This window comes from Haliotis cracherodii, unplaced genomic scaffold (assembly GCF_022045235.1).
Source record: "Haliotis cracherodii isolate W230 unplaced genomic scaffold, xgHalCrac1.p SCAF_3, whole genome shotgun sequence".
Lineage (NCBI taxonomy): Eukaryota > Metazoa > Mollusca > Gastropoda > Lepetellida > Haliotidae > Haliotis > Haliotis cracherodii.
In genome coordinates, this window is record NW_027266286.1 from 65,166,779 (window position 1) to 65,194,621 (window position 27,843).

At 45.2% G+C, this 27,843-nt stretch overlaps 1 protein-coding gene across 1 annotated transcript; it reads left to right on the forward strand.

Moving 5' to 3' along the window:
• Nucleotides 1-14,590: 14,590 nt before the first annotated feature.
• LOC139474631 (achaete-scute homolog 1-like) lies at nt 14,591-16,911 on the forward strand. The gene is made up of 2 exons (XM_071257715.1): nt 14,591-15,410; nt 16,122-16,911. Exons 1-2 carry the CDS (start codon nt 14,729-14,731, stop codon nt 16,157-16,159), a joined length of 720 nt encoding a protein of 239 aa, XP_071113816.1. The 5' UTR covers nt 14,591-14,728; the 3' UTR covers nt 16,160-16,911.
• The last annotated feature ends 10,932 nt before the right edge of the window (nt 16,912-27,843 follow it).

Below are 27,843 nucleotides of genomic sequence, written 5' to 3' on the forward strand. Positions count from 1 at the left end.
AACCCAGAACATTATCAGCCACGCCCAGAACCCAGAACTACATATCTGCACCCAGAATTACATCGGTTAATTACAAGATCTTCAATTTATTCATTGCAGAAATTCTGCAAGATGTGTTATTGTATGATGGCATTTACCAGTCAACATGCTGTAAAATTTCTTTTCCGAAAAATCCCGTTTGTCCAAAGGAACAGAAATGAAATAACAACTCATAAAACTGCCATCGATATGCTCCACATGATAGTAAAGAATTAAAAAAAAACCTCCAACTTTGATGCTGAAAACGAAGAAAGATAAATTGACGTTTCAGAAGTCCTCCCTCCACCCAATGCCCGTCCTGACCGGGGGTCACTCTCCGGTCTAAATACCCCCTCTATCATCTTTACATGTTCATACACACCCACACAAAGGTGGGGGGAAGAGGGGTCAGCAGGAACGCAATGCTCCCCCACTCCCACTCCCAACACACTGTCGCCTCCAACCCCGAGAGCGCTCATAAAGATACCCCAATGAGCCGTGTACTGCCCGCGTCAACCCATCAATACACCCGGGCAAGCCAGTCGGAAAATGAAAATGTGATATGTATTTGTAAGTTAAGCCAAACATCAGTCTAAATGAGGTATGGTAATACCTGCTTTGTGCGTTCTACATATTAAGTATCGCCACTTGTCATTACAGCTCATCAAAGATCAACCCAAATCAAACAGAAATTGAGAACAATTGGATGTTTGATATTCACCATACACATCTAATGTTTACTTAAATTCGCCATATCAATAACATTTATAGATAGATGCACATAAATCACAAAGCAACATTAAAGATGAGTTCGTTGACGTTAATCAGATTAACCTGGATGACCTTAGCTCACCTGGGAGCCACTGTGATGGTATCAATATTGAAATGACAACCATCCTTCAGACCCTGGGTCACGAGTTTACGATAAATAAATAAAAGCAACAAAGCCTTTTCCATAAATAAAAGAAAGTTCTGCTTAATTCAGAGTTCATTGTACGATTCTGATTGTATCACAAACGTGTTTATTTATCACTATCAAATGGTGATGATGCCAGGGATTCGAGAAAAGTGGCACCCCACCGGTGGCATCCGTCACAAACACATGCAAAGGCACATCAAGTGTACACCTGAAAATACACGGGAACACTAGGTTGAAGTCAAAATAAGTCCTCAATAATGTCCTCCACATGTCTACCATACAACGTTTTGATGGCTTTAATAAAGCCTTGAGTGTTGTAACATTTATCAAATAACTTTTGAGCAAGAGTCGGATAATGCTTTTGAAATCTTTGTAGAAAGAGCATGCTGTACCTAAAAAGTTTCGAAATGTAGACAGCAAGGTCTGGCGCTGCTGCAGGAATATTGCTCGACATAAAGATAAAGTTGACTGATGGAAAGTTGAATTCATCCCTCTTGTCACAAAGTCTTGTGGAAAGTGTTTTGAACATAAAAAAGATGAAACGGTCTCACGAAGCTCTTTTGGCTTATGGTCTACGATAAACATGCCTTTAATTCCTTAGATGAAGAACTTATGCACTGAACACATCAGAATGATGTTTAAGGATTGAAGAGTAAGTGAGAATTGTTTTACGCCGTTTTTAGTATTATTCCAGCAATATCACGTCGGAGGGCACTAGAAATAGGCTTCACACATTTTAATCGAACCCGGGTCTTCGGCGTGACGAGCGAAAGCTTTTACCATTGGGTTACCCCAGCTTCCCTTAAGGAATAAAGACAAATAAAAACCACAACGGTTGACAAGGACTCGTTTTGTTCCACAATATCTCCAATTTTCAAACATTAAAGTGAGGTGAGATGGGTTCAAACAGGCTCTAACGTCGCGTTCATTATGATGACACTTATGTAGCGATTGCATGCACGTGTGTGTGGTGTGTGTGTGTGTGTGTGTGCATGTGCGTATGTGTGTGTGTCTGCTTGTACTAGCCCGAACCAATGCTGGTTTTATAGTGCTAGCCCAATGAAATATCACGCCGCAGTTTAACATGGATCCTCCAATCAGACACAGTTTACCGACTCCCAGTGACTGTTTTATTCTTTTGATGCCTACCACTAGGCAGGGTAACAACAAGTTCCATCTTTTAACGTATTTTACTATGACGTGGCCGGGATCAAACCACCGTTTCTCCGCTCCCCGGGCTGAATCTCAACCCTCTACACCACGTAGACGGTTTACACCACGTAGACGGTTTAAAACACACAGAAATCATTACAAAAAATTGGCCAGAGATACTAAGTCACTGGTTTGTCAGACTCGATTATTTACAAGTCGCTATGGTAAGGTGGAACACTGACTGCGGCTTAACAAAAAGAGAAAATAAGAATATGTTTACCGAAAATGCGCAATATAATTACGAAGGCTAATCACAGATATCATTATCACATTTGAAATACAATGTATATCCCTGTCTGTTTTCAGTATGGAGTTTGTATATCATGGCGTGACAAATACGGTGATGGGGGTACAGGCACGCGACTCTGGAAGTGGAATTAGATGTCTACAGACATTAAACCAACGCTCATTAACTACTAAGTAATGATTATAATACTGTACATTCAACTCGTATAGCAGTTGCACAGTCTAGCGTGGGCGTCCCACTGGGGATCAGCGTGACAACATACTTATCATTAACACTGCTGACACACTGACATACATTTATCAATGTGCTGTTGAAAACTGTGAAATCAGTCGACACCTAGTTTTACCTAGTTATTTTGTATTAGTCAGTTTGATATTCGTCATGAAGTTTACAACACCTGATATCATCACCATTTCACAGTGAATAAAAATACATGCGCGTGATATAGTCAGAATCGTACAACGTAATTTGCTTTTAGCAGAGATTTCTTATGATAATGGAAATATTCTTTTGTCCTTTTTAATTAATAATCTTCAGCTAAAATGTCATAATAAAACATTTCGTTAAACCATTGCATTACACAGATTATAAATGTTAAAATCACTGACGGATATGCTTCTGTAAGGTGTATGTGATGTCCAAGAAATAGAGCGGTGGGGTAGCCTAGTGGTTATAGCGTTCGCTCGTCACGCCGAAGACCCGGTTCGATTCCCCATTTGGTACAATGTTTGAAGCCCATTTCCGGTGCCCCCCGCCGTGATACTGTTGCAGTATTGCTAAAAGCGGCGTACAACCACACTCACTCACTCACTCACTCCACGGAACAAACATGGTCTGCAGTTAATAAACCTACCAAGAGCGGGAATAGGGTAACAGACAGACAGTTGTTGGTTGTTAAATGAACTCCATAAAACTTCACAATGAAAGTTGGGCTCAACTAATTCTGCAATCTTCTGAGGCTTACATTATGATTGAAATGCTACCACGTAATTAACCACACATTTATTAAAAACTAATTCCCCCAAATATGTATTTCCTAAATATGATTATAAGAAATGTGCAAATGGTACATTAGTGTTAGAAATTTAGCCAAATCAAGTACACAATGGACTTGTACAGAACAGATGATGGTGAACATGCTTGTTTTGTAGATCCACTCATTTAAATCTGATGCATGTATTTGTGAATAACTAGAGTCACCAAGGAGGAATATATACTCAACAACAAAAGTTCCTGTGACACCAATAGTTTAGTGTTTTTTTCAAACAAGTAAAGTTTGGTGTTCAATATTGTAGTACATGTATGGAATCAAGTCACAAAAACGCAACTGTTACAGAAAAGTATGCATTCCATGCAAAAGTTGACTTTTATGCAAGCCCCATGCATTTCACTACCAAAGAATGGATATAAAAACATGTGCGTTAACGGGATTCCATATGCATTGTTTAGCATCGTGCTGACAACAACCACTCAGAAAAACAACAAACTTACGCAATTATTCAACATTACAAAATGCCACGCTTGTCCGAAAATGAGGGTCTGCGAGCCATTGGTATGCTTGAAGCAGGATCGTGTCAACGTGATGTTGCAAGACAATTTAACGTCCACAGAAACACCATTTGGTGTTTAGGGCAACGTTGGCAACAGACTAATGCAGTCAGAGACCATCCTCGGAGTCGCAGGCCACGCGTGACCAATAATCGACAAGACAACTGGATTCGAACAACACACCTACGAAATTGATGTCAGCCAGCAACAGTGACTGCAAGAAGCATCCCTGGCCTTCGACGAATATCTTCACAAACCGTACGTCGTCGCCTCAGATGTGCAGGGATTGTCGCCAGAATATCCGCCAGACATCCCATTTTGACAGGAAACCACCATCAAGCACGTCTACAGTGGTGCAGACAGCGTATACGCTGGATGGCCATGCATTTGGGACAAGTTCTATTCACTGAAGGGTCTCGTTTTCACCTTAGCCACAGCGATGGACGGATTCGAGTGTACCAACGTCGAGGTGAACGTTACAGCAAGACAGAGGACCCGTTTGATAGTGGCAGAGGGAAATCTCAATGGACATCGCTACCGCAACGAGATCATCGGCCCTCTTGTTCTACCGTTTTTGCGTCGTCATGGCCCAGGCATTACCTTTCAACATGACAACGCCCGGCCTCATATTGTTCGACTTGATCAGGATTCTCTTCAACTGAACAACGTGAATGTCATCCCCTGGCTGGCTCGCTCCCCCGATCTCTCACCAATCGAGCACATGTGGGATGAGATGGACCGGCGCCTTCGACGTCAACCACGTGTTCCACAGACACTCCAGGAACTTCGAAAGATGCTCCAGCAGATATGGACAGATATCCCAAAGGACTTTGTGCGACGCCTGGTCCATTCCATGAGACGAAGATATGTTGCTTGCATCGCAACCAGAGATGGACACACACGCTATTGATTTGTAAATTGACATTTTGGCATGTTTATGTTTTTTTTATGTAATCACGCATTTTCTGAAGACAGTATGGCAAATTAAACCATTTGAACACTTACGGGAGTCTTTTATCTATTGCAAACCGAAATTGTTTCAGATTTGGTAAAAAACATAACTTTGCATTAAATCTTATTCAATGTCACAGGAACTTTTGTTGCTCAGTATAATTATATATAAACTGAACTTTAAACGAAAAGATGCTTAGCATTCGACCGCCTCACTGGTCAAATGGTAGAGCGTCCGCCCGGAGAGGGGATGATCGGCGGTTCGATCCCTGGGCGCGTCATACCAAAAGATGGTACTTGTTGTTACCATGTTTGGCGCTCGGCATTAAGGGGCTAAAACAGGGACTGGTCGGTTCGGGGTCAGTACACACTCTCACTCCCATATTTTGTTCTTTCCAACACTTGCAAGTAGCAAGCACCAGCCATCCGCGAACAATTCCAACAAACAAAATTGGCCAAAGATACTAAGTCACTGGTTTGTCAGACTCGATTATTTACAAGTCGCTATGGTAAGGTGGAACACTGACTGCGGCTTAACAAAAAGAGAAAATAAGAATATGTTTACCGAAAATGCGCAATATAATTACGAAGGCTAATCACAGATATCATTATCACATTTGAAATACAATGTATATCCCTGTCTGTTTTCAGTATGGAGTTTGTATATCATGGCGTGACAAATACGGTGATGGGGGTACAGGCACGCGACTCTGGGAGTGGAATTAGATGTCTACAGACATTAAACCAACGCTCATTAACTACAAAGTAATGATTATAATACTGTACATTCAACTCGTATAGCAGTTGCACAGTCTAGCGTTGGCGTCCCCCTTGTGATCAGCGTGACAACATACTTATCATTAACACTGCTGACAAGCTGACATACATTTATCAATGTGCTGTTGTAAACTGTGAAAATCAGTTGACACATTTATCAACTAACCTGTTTTTTGTTACTAGGCAATTTGTCGTGTATCATAGAATAGCTGCGTCCGTCGGGAGATCGTGCAAGCTGAACAGTGAAAATGATGACTAACAGAAACGAAACATATCGTTCCATTTCATTGATATCAACCGTTAATATGTTCGTTGATCTTGTCCCCGTGAAGATCCGGGTTAGGATCCATGCTTGTTTTGAGAGGCAAGTAACGGAATTGGGTGGTCCAGACTCGATGGTTGGAATATTACTGAGTGCAACGTTAATAAACAAACAAACAAACAACAAAACATTCTAGCCGCGAGTTGCCCCCCCCCCCCTTAATAAGTTGTGTTCGTCATTTTGCAGATTCCATTCAATCCCACGCTTGTATTTAGCACTTGACTAGTCCAGTGTGTGGATTGGGTCTATCGTACGTGACTCCTCGCCATTCAATGATATGACTGACAGCCCCGTACACTAATATTGCCGACACATCTTGCTAAACTAAGAGAATCTAGCAAAAGTAAACAAAAGTAGCAACTAAAATACTTTAGACATACGTTGCTAAGTAACTAGATTATTCGTAATGTAGAAAGGGAGCAAAAGAAAATGTATCAAGTTTGTTCTTTACGTAACTAAAATTTGAACGAACAGTTGTTAAATTTAATTATGTCTCTTTAACCATCACTCATACCTGAAAAAGTAATCTGTGGCTGGGTAATTTGGGGTAAAATTAAATTGGTTCAATAAAGAAAAATGGGTGAAAAATGAATTTGCAACAACGTGAACCCTACCATATGTGAAATATTGTAAACTTGTGCGGAAATTATTTATTTACTTTCAAAGACAATGTCTAATATTCCCATCAACAGGTATGTATTATGCGAAATATGTTAAAAAAAAATTAAATTTGAAAAGTTTTAACCATGTAAAATGATAAAACCATATGGAAGTATTCTTTGTATGCTAAACGTCAGTACAGCTCATTTTTGGGGATATATAATATCGCTAACTTAAGATATTTTCAATTGAATACCAAACACATAAGATAAACAGAGAGGTGTAGTTTCTTTTGTCCCTTAGTTAAGTACACGTTTGTTTGTTTGTTTGTTTGTTTGTTGTTTAACGCCAAACTCAGCAATATTCCAGCTATATGACGGCGGCCTGTAAAATAATCGAGTCTGGACCAAACAATCCAGTGATTGACATCATGAGCATCGATCCACGCAATTGGAATCGATGACATGCATCAACCAAGTCAGCAAGCCTGACCACCCGATCCCGTTAGTCGCCTTTTACGACAAGCAAAGTCGCCTTTTACGGTAAGTATGGGTTGCTGAAGACCTGTTCTACCCCGGAATCTTCACGGGTCGTTTAGTTCACGAGTATTGTCAAGGAAGTGACTGGATCATACGACATGTTTAAATTGATGAGATTCAGAGAAAGACACAAATAATATACACCTTTTAAAATACCATTAGTTTAAAAAAAATAATATTTTTAAACATAAAACGCCAGAGAATAACCTGTCTCGATTATCCGCCGAAGAAAAAAATACAAGAAAAAATAGCGGTGAAAATTATATGAATGGATCACTGAAAATCAGTGATGACACCTGGGCCCACTTGCACAAAGCGATCTTAGCGCTAAGACTATTGTAAGCCTATGTTTAAGTATGGGAGTTACGACCCTTTTAGCGCTAAGATCGCTTTGTGCAAGTGGGTCCAGGTGTTTGCGAAAAGGGTAAGCATGTCCTGCCCTACCGGTAGAACCCGCCACTCGTACACGATGCATCACGTTGTTGTCTCCTGCCACACGACGTCGGCCTGTAAACAAACAAGACAATCAACGCATGTATGTATATGAATTATCCAAACTGACCATAATACATGTACCTTCTACTTACAGGGACGGAGATGCTAGATAGCAGCGATCTTACACACGATGAGCACGACGCGTGGTATTGGGTGAAGCGGCGGTATAATCAACGAAGCTATTAGCAAGGGGGCCTCTTCGTTTGATATATCAATTATTGATCGGAAAATAGTATTATTATTTTGAATCTGTGTTACATAAGCAGTGGTTTTGTTATCTCTTAATTAAAGCTATCTTGTTTGGGGGTCAAGCAGATAATAATTATTTAAAAAAACGTCGTATTTTCAACGTCCAAGAGTGTAGTTCGGTTGAATTTTGAAAGTACCATCTTATACACATTGACTATTACTTGTCATGTAGTGCACGTGCAGTCTTCTAGTTTGCATTGTTTTTAATAGCAGTTGTCTATGTTTACAGTTACTAAAAGGCATTAATATATTTTTCAACTTTTAATCACATTGTCAACATGCTCAGATCTATTAACGCGTGTTGGCAAATGTTCAAATGACACCCAACATACCAAGGTGACACTTTTGTAATGAGTATATAATAGATAAACTTGTTAATCTGATTGAAGGGGTTTGTTAATTAGGGTTGCATGCCCCAGCTTTGTCAATGATGCTGTATATATCCATCGTGTGACACATGAGAATAGCTTACTTAAAAAGTCATAAAGCGAGTGGTTTACGAGAGTTTAGGAGACTGGCTACACGCGATGTCATCATGCGTTACATTTTAGTAGTAAATGCGACACGGACATTATAGTGTGCATGGCTAGTATACAGCCTCGGGCTAAACTTGACCACGTATATGTCGTAATGACCACATACACATATTTACTGGACAATACTGTCCGGTACTTGACGTTCTCGCTTCGGTAGCTCAGTTGTCTCCGAGAACACAGGAGTCATCTGAAAGTAGATCACAGGGAATGTTGGGACAACGATACCGACCAACAGTGTAAACTGATTATAAACTGTGTTTATGTCATTACCAGAACTCCGTGATTTAAAGCATTGCTGATTCAGTCAAGTGGAAGGCAACACTATAACACGTGTGTCGGGTCTTTGATGTGTGTTTGAACCTGATGGGTTGAAAGCTTACAGGGTTATGGCCCATTGCTTTCGGGAAATACCTTTATAAATTTAATTCACATTGTCGCTGGTTTCAGAAACCTTTAGCTTAAAACCTCCTTGCAACAAGCTTCATCGGATCTATGTGGGTCAACTGGCTACTCCGTAGGTGTATCTCGACTGAAAATGTTTCCTTTTTATTGTTAAAAGACACTGCTGGCAGTCTGCAATTATATGTCCATCACACAACAACGAAATGAATAATTACAGACAACAGGCATCACATCACGTCATGGTAGAGGATCCCTTTTGCAATCTCCAGACGCGATACTTGTTTTAATTTTGAGGTCCTAGATATCCCTGTGGATGACATTGTCTATCCGATAATAAAGCGTACTGACGCTAACCTTAGACAAGAGTGAATAAGTGAGTGAGTTGGGTTTAACGCCGCTTTTAACAGTATTCCAGTTATATCACGGCGTGTCAGCTTAATGTGGGAGGAAAGCCCGATGTGATGCAGGTTTCAGACGTTTACCACTTCGGCGAAACACACGGGCACGGGTATGGTGCTTACAAACCTTGAAACGTAATCGGGTCGAACCGGAATTCGAACCCACAATCATAGGTTTCTGGCGTGCCCAAGGGACGCGAATCGCGGCGCCTAGGACGACTGGGCCACCTGTACCCCCACTTAGAAAAGAACACAGTACGTTAGTTGAGACCTGGATTTTACTTAAACGTGAGCTTTAAAAAGTACGACTATGCCGTGTAAAGGTTTATGGCATACCGTAACTTTCTTATCCTTCGAAAGATACTCCAGTTAACAAACCTGAAACCTTACATTACTAAGTGAGTGGATCAGTGAGTATGGTTTTACGCCGCTTTTAGCAATATTCCAGCAATATCACAGGGGGGACACCAGAAATGGGCTTCACACATTGTACCTATCTGGCGATCGAACCCGGGTCTTCGGCGTGACGAGCGAACGTTTTAACCACTAGGCTACCCGACCGCACCTCACATTGCTAAGAGTTCCATAACCAAGAAATGCATACACTATATATAAGGTGATGTGAAATTTGTTTTTATGTCGGATACCAGATTATTACATTTATTTAGCGACGTGTATGGACGTGTGTGACTGCTTGTACTTGTCCGGACTAGTGCCGGTTTTCCTTCAATGAGACGTTTCGGTACAGAGGCTGGCTGGTACCGTTATTAAGCATCAACACCCTGGTAGGAAATTGTTATAAAGCGAAAGTAACGTTAATACCGGTACACGGATACTTCAGCTACATAACGTCACTAAAGTATGGTTTTACGCCGCTTTTAGCAATATTCCAGAAATATCGCGGCGGGGGCACCAGACATGGGCTTCACACATTGTATCCATGTCGGGAATCGAACCCGGGTCTTCGGCTTTCACCACTAGGCTACCCGAACGCCCCTTATGCCACTAAACGACTGTTATATAAATATGCAATGTGTTCGCGTAATCACAAAGGGTAATACTTTCTAGAGGCGTTGTTTGACAAAAGTGATGAATGCAATTCCCTATTTGAAGTTGTACAATCGTTCAATGGTCCCTGCAGTTAACAGAGATCACTTATGACCATGGAATATAGGCGCCTTTAAGTATCAGTATTTTGTCCATTTAATAACTCCAATCAATAATATTCGTAGCGTAACAGTATCGATGTCTAGGAATGGTATTTCATCTTATATTGCCATTCCATTACCATGCGACAAACGGGATCGGGTGGTTAGGCTCGCTGACTTGCTTGATGCATGTCATCGATCCCAATTGCGTTGATCGATGCTCATGATATGAATCACTGGATTGTGTGGTCCAGACTCGATTATTTACAGACCATCGTCATATGGTTGGAATATCGCTGAGTGCAACGTTAATCAACAAACAAACAAACAACAACAACCATAACAAAGCACGAAATTCGATCAGTCGAGACACCCTAATACCGAGACACCCTGAATTATATCACTCAGTCATTGTGGTTGATGATGCCGACATGGTAAAGTGCTTCAAGGTCGGGTGTTTATTTCGGGTGTGGTTGTGCGAGTAGTGGTGCTGATGTTGATGAAGCTGATGTCGTGTCACCAGTGCTGTCGCAGCGTCAGATATTCATACCGGAACAATCTATTTATTTTATTGCAACGCGCTGACCTGAAAGTATGAAAGGTCGCGATAAACAATGTCCAACATCCATCTTGATAATTCCTTTGTGCGCTTCATTCGTGTTAATGTCCTATCTCCCTGCCGCGCGAGTGTGTGTTTGGTATTGCGGCTCCTGTGTCCTCTGATCCCCTGAGCCGGTGTATGGGCCTCACCCCCTCGTGTTTATAGCTGGCATCCCCCGTGTCACGTTCTAGGGGGACCGGGCGACTTGATACTAACCCGTACTCCCCAGTAACCCCCGGTTTACCCCGACAGAGGGAGATGTTTACTTCAATATCGACACAGCAGATAGGACTTTCATGTCCTTCACATCTGAGGAATGGCCCTTGTTTCTACAAACATGGGTCACGCGAACAGGTCGGGTCCACACGCGCCATTAGATGGGGGGAAACCGGGTATGAGGGGTGGGGGTGAATGGGGATGGCGGGGGGTGTTTGATCCTATGATATATCATTCATCGACGAAGAAGATATATCGTGACGCCACCAATATGAAGTATTTCTTTTCGAGACTATTTTCGGTATTAAACTGAATTGCTGTTTTAACGTTTTGGCTCCGTTATCCCGATTCTGTATGGGAATGACGGGGGTGTCGACAGATGGCAAGGGGTGGATCGGAAGGGATGGGAGGGGGGCTCATTCAACTTTGAAGTGGAGAAATCTGTACTTCAATGCGGTGATTACACACTCAGGAAACTAGCGGCAAGATGTTCCAATCGTCTTCTGGCCAGATTGCAGAGTTTGAAGACAATGGCGACACAGAGTGAAACCCGACCAAACCCCCCAATTACATTAAAATTGCTCCCCTGAGACAAACCTTTTTAATTGATTTGAAATTTCGGAGCGCATTAAGGAAATTTAGGGTCATAAACGAACTCTAACACATGGTTCGGATATTTCAGTCGAAACACCTGAGGCGATGGTTTGATTGGGAAACAGATCGCAAATAGTTTGTAAAATCTGATTTTGCGTCGTGGCACAATAGAGTGTAATAACAATCATACTGCTCTTCAACGGAGATCGGTATCACGTTGTCGGGATCGCGTTCTTCAATGTCCTCCGGCTCTGGGGTCGCGTGTCTGGTATATATTCACACTTACACCCCCGGCAACACGTAATCCAACATGGCGGTTAGAAGGCTGGAAATTGGCGCATCAATCAGAGGCCGTCCGCACTCTGCTGGAGGCTGCATTATCGGAGTAAGTAAATAAAGTAAATACGGTCTGGTTGGGAAAACAGGTGATAATCACTTCTTTGATCACTAAGGGGATTTCACACTTCATGTTCCTACAAAGCCCGGATGATGTCAGAGCGCGTGGCTATTACGTCACAGCAAATATGGACAATGTCCGACGTTGGAGAAACGACGTGATATAATGAGGTTGAATGTCGCCTCCCGTCAGAGTGAGGACTGCATCTATTGTTGATCTGTTTACACAGTTAATGGCTTCTGGGTAATTTGCGACAAATACTGGATATTTATTATGTATCAACAGCATACAAACAGCAACATTCTAATGAAGTTAGAAGTTGTTAATTGATAGCAAAAACACACTTCCAAATACCAATATCGAATTAAGACCTAAACTAGTTGGGTTTTTTAAATATTAATACTACAAACCTATGACATATTTAGCTGTCAGGAATTATCAGATGGTTGTGACAGTGGAGGTTGTTTGTCATTTTCTAAACACCTTGGAACGTACGTTCCGATAGGTTGTTATTAAACTACTCAAAAGAAGTTAAAGAAAAAAACATTTTTATATGACTTTAGTTAATCTGTCATAGATGGTGGATATTGCAACCCACATCCTTCCCCCGCACGGGTGTACCTTAACATGTTGTGAGTAGTATACATTAAAAGGGGCTATTTTCCATGGATGGTCTAGAAGTTGTAATTGTCACGTGTGAATCTAAGACACTGTTTCACTATAATGAGGGTACACTTTTAAACTGCACGATAAATATAGATGATATAATTAAAATTCCAATACAAACTCAATAGGTGTGAATGCAAGCACACGTACAGGAACGCTAATTGCCCGAACCTGGTCCATCCGTGACATCGAATTTTAATTTCAAGTTTTAAAAATTATATTTCTGGGTTTAATAGATGTTATCCTAAGATATTCGGGCGAGTGTTGTTTAAGCTTATAACCGTTATAGGATGCTGGAAACGCTAACAGGACATCAACAATGGCAGTCAGATAGTGTTTACAAATTGAATTCGTGCCACCTGTTCAGAAATATCAGCCTGTCCATACATAACTCTCACCCTATGACAAACTGCAGTTAAACAAAGCTGTAAAATTAATAACAAGAATGTAAAGGAATGGGGATGCTTTGTCTTGCCTGATGTCTAATACGGGTCGTTTCAATGACCATATTATAACCATAAACTCGGCCGGAGAGAGGGTCTTGGCGGGAGGAGGGCGGGTGAGCGGTGAGGGGATGTCAGATTGGCGGTCATCAGGGCGGGAACAATCGCCCAGCGCAGGGGAATGGTTAGAGGGACGCAGGTGTCCGTCATTCCGCTACACTCCAAACTAATGGAGCCAAAGAGAGCTGTTTCAGATCTTTTATTAAAAGCTTAAATTGAAATATCCAATACACGGAATTTCAGAAGTAGAAACTCAGTTTAGTAACTTTTCTATTATATACACTACCGGGCAAAAGTATACACCATGTTTGATAATGGCTAATAATGAAACAAACATGAAATGGTTACAAGCATTCGATGGTGATGTATTTCATACGTGTATCATAGCTGCGTTTTGGACCTATATTTTGCAATGTATCGCTGACTGTTCAGCTTAGTAACGTTTTGATAACATTGGTAATGTTTTGTCGAAATCTACTCCAAGTGTACACTTTGTTTTGCCTGTCAGTGTATATGTCGGAAAAAATTCAAATTTCACCGGTCCTACAGATCATCCATTTGAAGTTTGCTTGGGGCTATTTGACTAGCGCTAGTTTCTTACGTTGTGATAATGTCCCACAAAACGCATAATATCAGTTTATCCGCGTTCTAGCACCCAAACAGACTAATCTTCACTTTTATTTTCGTCAACGTGAAATAGGTCTATCTACAATGATGACGGCCTGAAACATCCTGTAAGGTATATTTAATACGATTACTTATACTTGGTTGCTAATGTCTGATTCAATGTATTAACAGTTTGATAATAAAATCTGTTGTTGTCGTCAGTGTATTAACAAAGCACAGTGAATGTAAAGCTAAACTCAGAGCTCGCCAAGAACGACGGTTTAGGTCACAGTCCAGTGCGTAGCGCTTCCCAATACCTGTACAAAGGGTCACACGTAGATTTTACTTGTAAAAAGCACATTTACCCAAAACGAAGAATTATTCAATGTCACTACCTTTTAAGTTGCAGAATATTTCATATGCAAGTTTATCTTTTTCAACCCATTAAGCTGTCGGCCTTATAAGGTTCTCCGGGGCTCGATCGGTATTTCTCTTCCACTGAGGGCACGCGCTGGGCGCGCGAGCGCCCAAATGATTGACACCTTGTCAGGTGCGTGGCTAGGCAAGCGGGGCGTGGCCACGGTCTAGTCACCGGGTTATAAATTCCTTCGTTCATTGACAATAGTCATTCGATAGTAGCGGCCTGTATAGGTGTGTGAGAGTTGAGGGATCCCTCCAAACTGACGAGCCAGGTATACCGTGCTTCACGCACTCCGGACACGAGACTCGCACGATCTTAACTATTGGCGCACTTTACTGTTGGTTGTGACACACATAACCCAAGATGACAACAGTAAGCTGTATGCCAATGCAGGCCATCCCTGTGTCCAATCTCAACAAAGTTATTGTTACCGGACCTTGCATCCTGCTGAAGGCGACAACCGTCGCCCAACAGGTCCAGGCTTTGCGACCTAAGAAGATCAAGTCAGATGATGAACCCGAGGTGCTGCGGTGTAAGAGAAGAATAGACTTTAGCAAACTCGGCTATAACTTACCCAAAGCACAACCGGCTGCCGTGGCCCGCCGCAACGAGAGGGAAAGGAACAGAGTGAAGCTTGTCAACCTTGGTTTTGAGACTCTCAGAGAGCATGTTCCAAGCGGAAGGAAAAACAAGAAGATGAGCAAGGTGGAAACTCTGCGATCCGCAGTGGACTATATCCGACAACTTCAGGAGGTTCTTCAGACAGATAGTCGGGAATCCTCCCCCCAACGTGTGCCGGACTCCATGGACACGTCCCCCTCCCCTGTGTATGCTCCCCCGGCCAGTGACCAGACCCATATGACGGTGCCTAACCTTGTGTCTCAGATCCCTACCCCGATGACTGACTCCCCGTCCCCGAGCAGTTGTTCTGATACATCGTATGACTCTCTCAGCTCCCTGGAAGAGACAGATCTAGTGGATTTCTCGCACTGGATCACAGAGTTATACAAGTCGTCAGAGGTCGGGGTTCAGCTCAACCTTACAGGTACGTCATCGCATCAATGATATAACCCCTCTGCATTCTGCGTCGTAATATCTATTTAAACCTATTTCTATGCTCAATATCGCATTCATATTCTATTTTAACACGCGAATATGCGAGTGCACGAATCTTTGTTACATTCAAAAGGGAAGAATTTGTATTGAGTTATTTAAATAGAAATGTCGATTAACTGTACTGATCGCAAACGACGGCGTTGATTTGTTATTTCTGCCTGTTCGCCTGTGCGATAATATTTAAGGTGTGTACCGAAACGAGTCGGCAAATACAAGAAATAAATGGCTGAAGCGGCTTTTGTATCTCAGCCTTTTCATAACTGCCCTATTTGGTAGATAGTTAAGAGTGTGATTTGAATGAGTATGAATGAAGTATTTTGGCTAGGATGCGCGAGGCACTGGCATTGAACTGGGAGGCGGACAGTGCAAATAGCGACACACTGTCGGAGTGCTGGCCCCATCTGCTGGCTCCCAGCCCCACAAAGGCAGGCCTAGGGACCTGGCGGATGCCGGGCTCGTTATGCTTACGCGATTCACCACTTCTGTTAAAGAAAACAGTTATATGAAAAGATACCAAATATAACCAGGGCCCGTATTTATCATGGCGAAAGTCGCGCGCTTTCTGTGTTAGCTGCGAAATACGGCGTATTGTTAATTCGGTTTCATTCAATCTAACCCTTTTGCTTGTTTTTTTCTTTAGGAGGTGAACTCGATTCAAAAAGTCCACGAGAGAGGTAACTGAAGTATGCAAGGAAGTTATGGAAATGTCATGCGAGGACTACATGTCCCATCTCCATGGTGACGAGCTGATCCCCACCCACGGGACCCCCACCGTGGGTAACGGTCACCCACAGTACTGGTAGGACGAGAAGACAAGAACGATGACGTTCTCGAGAAACAGTATACTAGTACCTGCAAGGACTGCTGAACTCTCCGTTCAACTAACTACCGTGCCTTATTTTCCCTGCCCCCCTAATGTGACCAGGGGTGTCGGGAGGTTGTGTTGTGGAGAGAACTCGGGTATGTGCGACCCACCCGTTCAATAAATTCACGGTGGCGCATATAGAAGACAGTGGACAAGGTCGAGACTGTCGCTGCAGTGTCTCGCGACCTACTCGTGCCAGCACGCGACAGTTGATGACGTCACAACTGCCATGGATTCAAACAATAGTCATATCATGCGGTATTTTTCTACAAATTGTTTTCTATTTTGAAGATACTGTTTCTACAAAAGATCTATATTTTCCCCAAGTGTTCACATTAGCGTATTTTGCAATGAGTGCTTTATATTGTATAAAGATGTACATATATTTTGTAAATTATACTCTCTTGTTATGCTCTGTTTGTGAGTATGTTTTGAAAGGAGCACTAGCGAACTGCTACCGTGTGATAATCTCAATAGCATTTTGTACAATTTTACCATCGATACAAGCTATATTTCTACGAAATGTGCTTTATTTTTGCAACGAATAAAATGTTTGCAATTTCAATATGCTTTGGTGTATTCATATTACTTCGTCTGAATTTTATATGTTCTTCACGACGCATATGTTGCAAGATTCTACTCTTCCTAAAATATCAATTATGAAAAGAAAATCGATAAATATTTCAGACTGGGATTTTGTATCGTTTGCGAACAGGGAGTCACCAGGGGCCGATACTTGACCGAGTTCTTTCTTTCTTGAATTCTGATTTCATGGTAGAGAAAGAATGTAAAATGTTTACGACAGTGGGTTTGTCTATGCAATGAAGGGGAATAGGTGCTATTTATAAACAGACTGCTTCAACGTGGTAGCGCTTACTGTTGATTCCTTGTCCCCACTTGGCGTCACAATAGTCACGCTAGTCGCCCGGCGTTGCCCTCCCGATTTTATTGCCGATATGAATACAACATTAAATCACCGTATTCCACAACCGTTCTGACAAGGAAAGAAAGGGTTTTATTACGTTCGGATATATTTGGGGCTAGAGCAGATATTTTTGGGGTGTAGAGGGACCAGGGGCAACGTGATGAGAAAGGGGCGCACTGTGTCGCCGACAGCAGTTTGTACTTATATATATCTTTGTGTCGGACTGGGGTGAGACAAGGCGCCGTGGCTGTAGCTTGGTTATTACCCATCTATAGAGAAGTGGCCCGGCTGGCAACATAGAGCTAGGCCAACCTCGACCCCTACTCTGGACTGGGGGCTCATGTGTTAAGGGACGGGTTTTTTAAAGGGGTCTTGAGTATTCCTGGGCATGCGGGTTATCGTGGAGAGGTCGGGAGCAGAGAATGGAACTGTGGCTTGAGGGTTAAATCGGGTAAGGGTCGGACGGAGACTAGAGGGCCGGTACAAGAATTGGGTGGAATTGGTTTGTTCGTGTGAAATAATTGCAGAAATTCTGCTAGTGATGAACATTAGCATTCCTGGGCAGATATTGAACGTCGACGTGTGTTCATCCACTCGAAGATAATGTGGCGCCATTACATTGGATATTTAGTAAATATATACCGATTTTCGGGAAATATTATTTTTACAGTACATCGATTGAAAGCTTATTTCTTATTACTTATTTCTAAACTATTCTCGTTTAATTGTAACCCCTTTAAAGAGGAGACAGGATTGCATCATCGTTGAACGACCTCAAGTACCTCTCATATTATAGACACATATATACCTCCATCTGCCACCAAGGAGGGTGGTAAATGCAGTATAGAATATCGGTAATGAAATTTCTCGACGAAATTCTGACAAACATTCGGCCTGCATCATGGAGACAAATTCTGAAGCCAAATAGGAAAATATTAAAGCGTATTTCAAAGAAACTCGCGCATGCTTTCTTACTCGACAGATTCTCTTTATAGTAGTTGTGTGTGTTATATCCCCCGTGCTTCAGCGACTTCACATTTCACTGGCTACGGTCGACTGGCCACGGCGAGAAGGGCGGGCGAATTTGGCCGTCTCGCTCGAGTAGGTCACGTCTATAAGAAGAGTAGTAAAAGGTTTACCCCTCCCCCCGCTCCCCCCACTCGGGAGACGCGTGCCGCTTTGTTGTGAAGTAGTCCAAGACGAATGCGGTATAGGGTGACGGGTTAGCCGAGTTCACGACAGACAATGGTGGCGTAGGATGGGGCATCTAGTTGTCTTCTCAAGGCAGGCTCCGGGAGGGAGCTGGGATAGGGGAGAGCTCTCCGGGGAGCTGTGGTAGTGGAGAACTTGGGAGGGAGCTTGGCCTAGTGGGAGAACTGGGGAGATTCGGGGGCCTGGAAGGGAGGTGGGTGTAGAGTCAGGGGCCTGGAAGGGAGCTGGGTGTAGAGTCAGGGACCTGGAAGGGAGCTGGGTGTAGAGTCTGGGGCCTGGAAGGGAGGTGGGTGTAGAGTCAGGGGCCTTGAAGGGAGGTGGGTGTAGAGTCAGTGGCCTGGAAGGGAGGTGGGTGTAGAGTCAGGGGCCTTGAAGGGAGGTGGGTGTAGAGTCAGGGGCCTTGAAGGGAGCTTGGTGTAGAGTCAGGGACCTGGAAGGGAGGTGGGTGTAGAGTCAGGGACCTGGAAGGGAGGTGGGTGTAGAGTCAGGGACCTGGAAGGGAGGTGGGTGTAGAGTCAGGGGCCTGGAAGGGAGCTGGGTGTAGAGTCAGGGGCCTTGAAGGGAGCTTGGTGTAGAGTCAGGGACCTGGAAGGGAGGTGGGTGTAGAGTCAGGGACCTGGAAGGGAGCTGGGTGTAGAGTCTGGGGCCTGGAAGGGAGGTGGGTGTAGAGTCAGGGGCCTGGAAGGGAGGTGGGTGTAGAGTCAGGGGCCTGGAAGGGAGCTGGGTGTAGAGTCAGGGGCCTGGAAGGGAGGTGGGTGTAGAGTCAGGGGCCTTGAAGGGAGCTGGGTGTAGAGTCTGGGGCCTGGAAGGGAGGTGGGTGTAGAGTCAGGGGCCTGGAAGGGAGGTGGGTGTAGAGTCAGGGGCCTTGAAGGGAGCTGTGTGTAGAGTCAGTGGCCTTGAAGGGAGCTGTGTGTAGAGTCTGGGGCCTGGAAGGGAGCTGGGTGCTGAGTCAGGGGCCTGGAAGGGAGCTGGGTGTTGAGTCAGGGGCCTGGAAGGGAGCTGGGTGTAGAGTCAGGGGCCTGGAAGGGAGCTGGGTGTAGATTCAGAGGCCTGGAAGGGGGTTGGGTGCTGAGTCAGGGGCCTGGAAGGGAGCTGGGTGTTGAGGCAGGGGCCTGGAAATGAGGTGGGTGTAGAGTCTGGGGCCTGCAAGGGAGGTGGGTGTAGAGTCTGTGATGATCAGATTCCAAACCGTGATCAATATGTGTATCACTCCATTCATTCAAAATAATAATTGATAATTAATTCTACTTCTGCTAGTCGGAGACGAGGTGTATTGGATTTCTATATATATAAGGATGAGACCCGCCAAGAGACGTCGTCCTGGTGACAGGTAGTGTAAGTCACAGTTAGCATGCTCTCCATGTATTTACATTCCCAGAACATACAAGTGGGATTAGATGCACGGCGTATGTAGATGTACGCCTACGTGACGAGATGCTAGACGGCAATAACATGACCATAAACAACAGTTAGATGCTAGTTTCGCTACACTAAACGTTTCAGCGACGCGGCGGCCTGTCATTCTACGTGTGGATAGTTGTGGGGAAGAATGTGGTTGTCTGTCGCACTGTCTCTCTCGTTCACTCACTCACTCACTCACTGTATCTCTCTTGCTGTATCTCACTCACTCACTCAAAAACCCACCCACTTACCACGTCCCTCCCTCACCCATCAACCCATCCACCCACCCACCCACCCACTCACTCAAAACCCCACCCACTTACCACGTCCCTCCCTCACCCACTCACCCATCCACCCATCCACCCACCCACTCACTCAAAACCCCACCCACTTACCACGTCCCTCCCTCACCCACTCACCCATCCACCCACCCACTCACTCAAAACCCCACCCACTGACCACGTCCCTCCCTCATCCATCAACCCATCCACCCACCCACTCACTCAAAACCCCACCCACTGACCACGTCCCTCCCTCATCCATCAACCCATCCACCCACCCACTCACTCAAAACCCCACCCACTGACCACGTCCCTCCCTCATCCATCAACCCATCCACCCACCCACTCACTCAAAACCCCACCCACTGACCACGTCCCTCCCTCATCCATCAACCCATCCACCCACCCACTCACTCAAAACCCCACCCACTTACCACTTTCCTCCCTCACCCATCAACCCATCCACCCACCCACTCACTCAAAACCCCACCCACTTACCACGTCCCTCCCTCACCCACTCACCCATCCACCCACCCACTCACTCAAAACCCCACCCACTTACCACGTCCCTCCCTCACCCACTCACCCATCCACCCACCCACTCACTCAAAACCCCACCCACTTACCACGTCCCTCCCTCACCCACTCACCCATCCACCCACCCACTCACTCAAAACCCCACCCACTTACCACTTTCCTCTCACCCATCCACCCATCCACCCACCCACTCACTCAAAAACCCACCCACTTACCACTTTCCTCTCACCCATCCACCCATCCACCCACCCACTCACTCAAAAACCCACCCACTTACCACGTCCCTCCCTCACCCACTCACCCATCCACCCACCCACTCACTCAAAACCCCACCCACTTACCACTTTCCTCTCACCCATCCACCCATCCACCCACCCACTCACTCAAAAACCCACCCACTTACCACGTCCCTCCCTCACCCACTCACCCATCCACTCACCCACTCACTCAAAAACCCACCCACTTACCACTTTCCTCTCACCCATCCACCCATCCACCCACCCACTCACTCAAAACCGCACCCACTTACCACGTCCCTCCCTCACCCATCCACCCACCCACCCACCCACCCACTCACTCAAAAAAAACCACTTACCACGTCCCTCCCTCACTCACCCACCTAAACACTCACTACCTCCCTCCCTCCCTCCCTCCGTCCCTCCCTATAACACTCACTCACTCTCTGACTCTGTTTTTACCCACCCACAATCACTCGCCATTTAGTGGCCATCAGCGTCCAAACCACCCCATTACTTCTCGCTACACACGCTCAGTGAAGCGGCTGAGTACGGTGACGGAATATGACGACAGCGACCATTGATACAATTGGAACTGGCACTCGGGCTTCATACATAAGGATCTAAATCAGACCATTAATTACAAGAGAATTGATTGCGCCAAGGTAATCATCGGATTAGACGAAGAATATGACAACGATAGCTGTACTACAGTTTCGGGGTAGCAGAGCGTGTGTTGTAGAGGGATGAGGAGATGGGGAAGCGGGTGTCACCCCCGGGACGTGGGTCGGGGAGCGGTGGCGAGAATTACGCGGCCAGGGAAGTGGGTGCTGTCACCAGCTTTAATTACATCTCCGAGCAGTGATTTAATAGCGCTCTTCTTTGCTGAAAGGAATGATTTAAGAAGGTTGTTTAAAAGCCTCTTTAAACTAACTTAAATATCTCATTACTCTGTGTAAGCGCACCTGGGTGCGAGTTTGGGGGACAAGCGTGTGCCTCGCTGTACACATTCTCCTGTTGTGGAGTGCGCTGGTCGGGAGAGCTACCCGGTCGGGTGGATGTGAAAGGGGTGCCGGCTACTCGAAGCGTGCGTTAGTTGGCCGAGAGGGAAGGATGGTAATACGATGGGGGTATATTTGGACGGGGAAAGGAGAAAGACAAGGTACGGGGACGATGTGAGATGGTGGGGGTATATTCGGACGGGGAAAGGAGAAAGACAAGGTACGGAGACGATGTGAGATGGTGCTGTGATGGGGGTATATTCGGACGGGGAAAGGAGAAAGACAAGGTACGGGGACGATGTGAGATGGTGGGGGTATATTCGGACGGGGAAAGGAGAAAGACAAGTTACGGGGACGATGTGAGATGGTGCTGTGGTTGGGGTATATTCGGACGGGGAAAGGAGAAAGACAAGGTACGGGGACGATGTCACGAGGTGGGGGTATATTCGGACGGGAAAAGGAGAAAGACAAGGTAAGGGGACGATGTGAAGTGGTGGGGGTATATTCGGACGGGGAAAGGAGAAAAACAAGGTACGGGGACGATGTGAGGAGGTGGGGGTATATTCGGACGGGGAAAGGAGAAAGACAAGGTACGGGTAGATACAAACTGGGAGTGCTGATTATGCTCTTTGCGGCGACGGACGTTGAAACGGATGCTTGATCGATACACAGAAACTATGCAGGGCGGGTACAGGATATTAATCGATGACATACTTCTGTCAGTTTATACTCTGTCGTGTCATTCTAGCACGTTATAAAGCGGTACATGATCTTTGAAGTGGTACTTTGATCACCTCCGCACGTTAGATGTGTAGGGTGAGAGTGTGGGGCGAGTCAGGGATAGCAGTGTGTGCAGGGGGAGTGCAGGGCGAGTGTGTTTGGGATCTGAGGCGAGCTCATGATGAGTGACTTAGGAATTGGAGGCGAGTGCAGGGCGAGTGAGTATGGAGACTGGGGAAAGCGCATGATGAGTGAAAGGCGCCTGAGGCGAGTCAGTGTCGGGTGTTGGAGGCAAGTGTTGGGCGAGTGAGAGTCGGGGATTGGAGACAAGTGTTGGGCGAGTGAGAGTCGGGGATTGGAGACAAGTGTTGGGCGAGTGAGAGTCGGGGATTTGGAGGCAAGTGTTGGGCGAGTGAAAGTCGGGGATTCGGATGCAAGTGTTGGGCGAGTGAGAGTCGGGGATTTGGAGGCAAGTGTTGGGCGAGTGAGAGTCGGGGATTTGGAGGCAAGTGTTGGGCGAATGACAGTTGGGAGTTGGAGGCAAGTGTTGGGCGAGTGGGAGTCGGGAGTTGGGGGCAGGATTTGGGCGAGTGAGAGTCGGGGATTTGGGGCGAATGTTTGGCGAGTGAGAGTCGGAGATTTGGAGGCAAGTGTTGGGCGAGTGAAAGTCGGGGATTTGGAGGCAAGTGTTGGGCGAGTGAGAGTCGGGGATTTGGAGGCAAGTGTTGGGCGAGTGACAGTCGGAAGTTGGAGGCAAGTGTTGGGAGTAGGGAGAGTCACAGTCGGGAGTTGGAGGCAAGTGTTGGGCGAATGACAGTCGGGAGTTGGAGGCAAGTGATGGGCGAATGACAGTCGGAAGTTGGAGGCAAGTGTTGGGCGAATGACAGTCGGGAGTTGGAGGCAAGTGTTGGGCGAATGACAGTCGGGAGTTGGAGGCAAGTGTTGGGCGAGTGACAGTCGGGAGTTGGAGGCAAGTGTTGGGCGAGTGACAGTCGGATGTTGGAGGCAAGTGTTGGGAGAGTCGGGAGTTGGAGGCAAGTGTTGGGCGAATGACAGTCGGGAGTTGGAGGCAAGTGTTGGGCGAGTGAGAGTCGTGTGCCTGAGGAAGGTGTAGGTCGAGTGTGAGTTTTATTGTGCATGACTTCAAAACAAGAGCGTATGGAGAGCGTGTGGCGAGCGTGTGGCAGTTATTGACTGACAAATATTACGTGTATATTTACTGCTTTATCATTGAAGTGCAACACCACATTTTTCAACTTTATCAAATGATGCGTACAAGCGAGTAATCTGTCTATAAAAGGAAGTCCTTAGTGTTACAAACACATATTCTGCTATAAGTGAAGTCTTCGCTTTTCACCATATATTGCGCTGACAATAGACCTCCTGTCATTGCATAACACGCATATCAATGTCAAATCAACAAATTCCGGATGTAAATTTTAAGCATGCACAAAAGACCACGGAGACTCCCATGAGAAGGTCTGGATGGAAATGTGGCATTTTTATTTGGAAGGTTATTGATAAGTAGCTACAGTAAACAGTGATTCGCGTGACCCAGGTACACGCGCAGGTCTCGCGACAGTGCAGGTAGCCCTCACGCCATCAATCAAAGCCCTTCCTCTCCACAACGCTCAGGTAAGCTTAGCTGATTTTATACCCGCGATAAATGGCTCGGGGGAACAGGACGACAGTTTGCCAAAGGATCAAGGGGAATATATAAAGTGTTTTATTAACTTTTGAATTCAATTTATGAGACTGTTTTGCAGTTTAATCTCTGCCATTTGATAAATAACTTTATCATTTGTCGCCATTCCTGTGCCCCCAGTCATCAGAGATATTCGCGCATATCGCCACGTCCCGCGCCAAGGTGACATCATACATCAAACATGTGTGCTTTGCCTTACTCACTCTATCCCTGCAGTCTCCACCCTCATACCTCTGCCCAAACGTCGCCCCACCCCTTACGCTCCCCACCATACCACTGCATTTTCCACCCTCACACCCTCGTAGCCTACTCTTCAGCTCAAGTCCTCAAACCCTAGCCTTCAGCTAACAACCCGGTTGCCTATCCTTCAGCCCACATCCTCGTAGCCTATCCTTCAGCTCACACCCTCGTAGCCTATCCTTCAGCTCACATCCTCGTAGCCTATCCTTCAGCTCACACCCTCGTAGCCTATCCTTCGGCTCACACCCTCGTAGCCTATCCTTCAGCTCACACCCTCGTAGCCTATCCTTCAGCTCACATCCTCGTAGCCTATCCTTCAGCTCACATCCTCGTAGCCTGTCCTTCAGCTCATACCCTCGTAGCCTGTCCTTCAGCTCACACCCTCGTAGCCTATCCTTAAGCCCACATCCTTGTAGTCTATCCTTCAGCTCACACCCTCGTAGCCTATCCTTCAGCTCTCACCCTCATAACATATCCTTCAGCTCACACCCTCGTAGCCTATCCTTCAGCTCACACCCTCGTAGCCTATCCTTCAGCTTACACCCTCGAAGCCTATCCTTCAGCTCACACCCTCGTAGCCTATCCTTCAGCTCACACCCTCATAACACATCCTTCAGCTCACACCCTCATAACACATCCTTCAGCTCACACCCTCATAACACATCCTTCAGCTCACACCCTTGTCACCTTGTTCCACCCTATCGTCCCACCCCTATCATCACATCCTTGGACACACCATCCTTTCAGCCAATACCAGCCCTGCCTCGCTCTCCCACAACCCATCAGCGCTCAATATCTTCAACTTGCCTTCTTAAACCCTGTTCGTAAGGAAAAATAACAATGTGCTATGTATGTCAAAGTTAAGTTGGACGTGGATCATTAGGTAAGATCCATCTTCAGGTAATGATAGGAATGGATTGGGAAGCCAGCGTTACAATAACCAGAATAAATAATTTACCTGGAAAAGGGTAGACGAAAACCAAATAGTTAAAAACTAGTTAAGCTGTCACCAATAAAGTGTCACATGTTCCCGTTATGCCAACGGCTAAATGCCAATCAAAGACGTCCCTGGCGTTTGTTTGTGTGTAAACATATATTTAGTCAACAACTCTGGTGTCCTGTAACCAACCCGTGAGTGACTGCGTCACCTCATGTTTACAATATCAGACAAAAACAGACAGACTGTTGGCGACATTGCAATGAAAGTTTACTGCAAATTAGTTCCATGGCCAGACAATGTTCTTGCTGAATGGTGCGTGTAAGAGAGCACAGAATTAAAGTTAAGTGGTCCCACAAGAAGACAAAACCAGGGGCGGCGTTTTTCTGACCCCCAACGGCCCTCTTTGTTACCCCGGCCTGCTGACGATCTCTGCCCTGATTTATGCCGCGACAATAGCCCGTGGGTCACGCCCTCCAACCACCCCAACCCATGCCAGACTCTGACACTAAGTTTCTCACAGAACACTCTTCCACATCCGGACTTCTCTCACAACACGTGCAATCAGTGGTTTCCTGCAACTGTGACCTTTGACTTTAATCAACACGTGCATTTGTTGATAACCTTCGTGTATCGCTATCCGGCAGGACAATACTCTACAGGCACCGGTAAGCCGTGACACCGGTCTGTCCGTTATTAACCCGGTATTCAATCCAAGGAGACGAGGCACAATGGAAACGTTTATCAATTCTAATATCCATCAAGACTACGGCCGATATCATTTCACATTCTACAAATAGAGGAAAATTTTTGACAATGTCTTAATCTTCATACCGTTTCAAACATTTAGAAATCTTTTGTTGCTATGGTGACAAACTGTGAAAATACAATTTGCATGCTTTTTTCTGTAAGTGAATGTAGTTTTAATCGATTGATTGTTTGGGTCAGAGTAAATATGATGATTATAAATGTGTATAAATCCTTTAGTTATTATTCTAATTATCGCAATCGTTAGTGTCATTTCGCTGTTGTCTGTAGGATCAGTGTGTCATTTGATCAACACATACCACACCCTTATATTTCGCCTTAAGTAAACTGCCCGAAACAGAAAGAATATACTTGAAAATGCCTTCTTAGCTCTGCTCATTTCTGTGAACTGTGAAATTGCGACCCCCGTGTTCTGTTGTGGATTGATACGATGCATGTAATATCGCCTCTGATACCCACACCAAATATATCACCATCGAATCGAATGTCCATCTACTTTTAGCTATTGACATAGAAACCAGAGAAGAAGAATATCATCAATATTTATTTAAAACCGTTCGTAATAATGTTTCAGTATATACATATATCTATGTTTTGGTTTCTGTAACCAGTGCGTTCTTGGTCATACGAAGCGTTTGCCATCTTGTTCAAACTGCCTACCGTTACCATCATTTGGTCCAATGTTACCAACATCGCGCTACTCAACAATAAGTCCAACACCTCATGCAATCCGATGTTACCCAAGACCGCCTCCGTGGTCTAATGGTAAAGCGTCCACCCGGAGAGACTTTAAAAGATGATACTTGTTGTTACACTGTCTGGCGCTCGGCATTAAGGGGCTAAAACAAGGATTGGTCGGCTCGGAGTCAGTATACTGTGTCTGAGTGGGGTATTCATGTTAAACTGCAGCATGGGATCTCAGTGTGCCGGCACTATAAATCGGCATCAGTCCGGACTAATACAAGCAGCCACACACACACACACACACACACACACACACACACACACACACACACACACACACACACACACACACACACACACACACACACACACACACACACACACACTCATGCACGTGCATGCACGTCGCTATATAAGAGCAATAATCTTGGACGCGACGTTAAACCCCATTTCACCTCACCTCACCGATGTTACCCCTGACACCATCAATGTTACCACTCGAAATACCTCATCCTTCAACACCCTGGTAACGATAGTATGCGCCTTCGGTTTATCCCTCAAACCAATAAGTGTTGACCGTGAAGCTGGAAAATGCTACCTACAAAGCTAAACAATGTTACCCTTATATTACTTACTGGTACCCTTTAAACTACCCAATGCTACTCTCAACCTACTCAACGTTACCTGGAAACTATCCAGTATTGGCCTTCATATCAACCAAGGTACTCTCAACTGTCTCAACGTTTTTCTCAAACTTCGCAATGTTACCCCATAGTGCCCAAAGCTACCCATATAACTACCCCGTGAAGATCCAGGTTAGAATTGTCTCCAGGGACCCATGCTTGTCGTA

Excerpts from the sequence above, each read along its gene's own strand:
- LOC139474631 (XM_071257715.1), top strand. The coding sequence starts at position 14,729 with ATGACAACAGTAAGCTGTATGCCAATGCAGGCCATCCCTGTGTCCAAT. Across the intron at positions 15,411-16,121 it reads GGTTCAGCTCAACCTTACAG|GAGGTGAACTCGATTCAAAA; the intron begins GTACGTCATCGC and ends TTTTTTCTTTAG.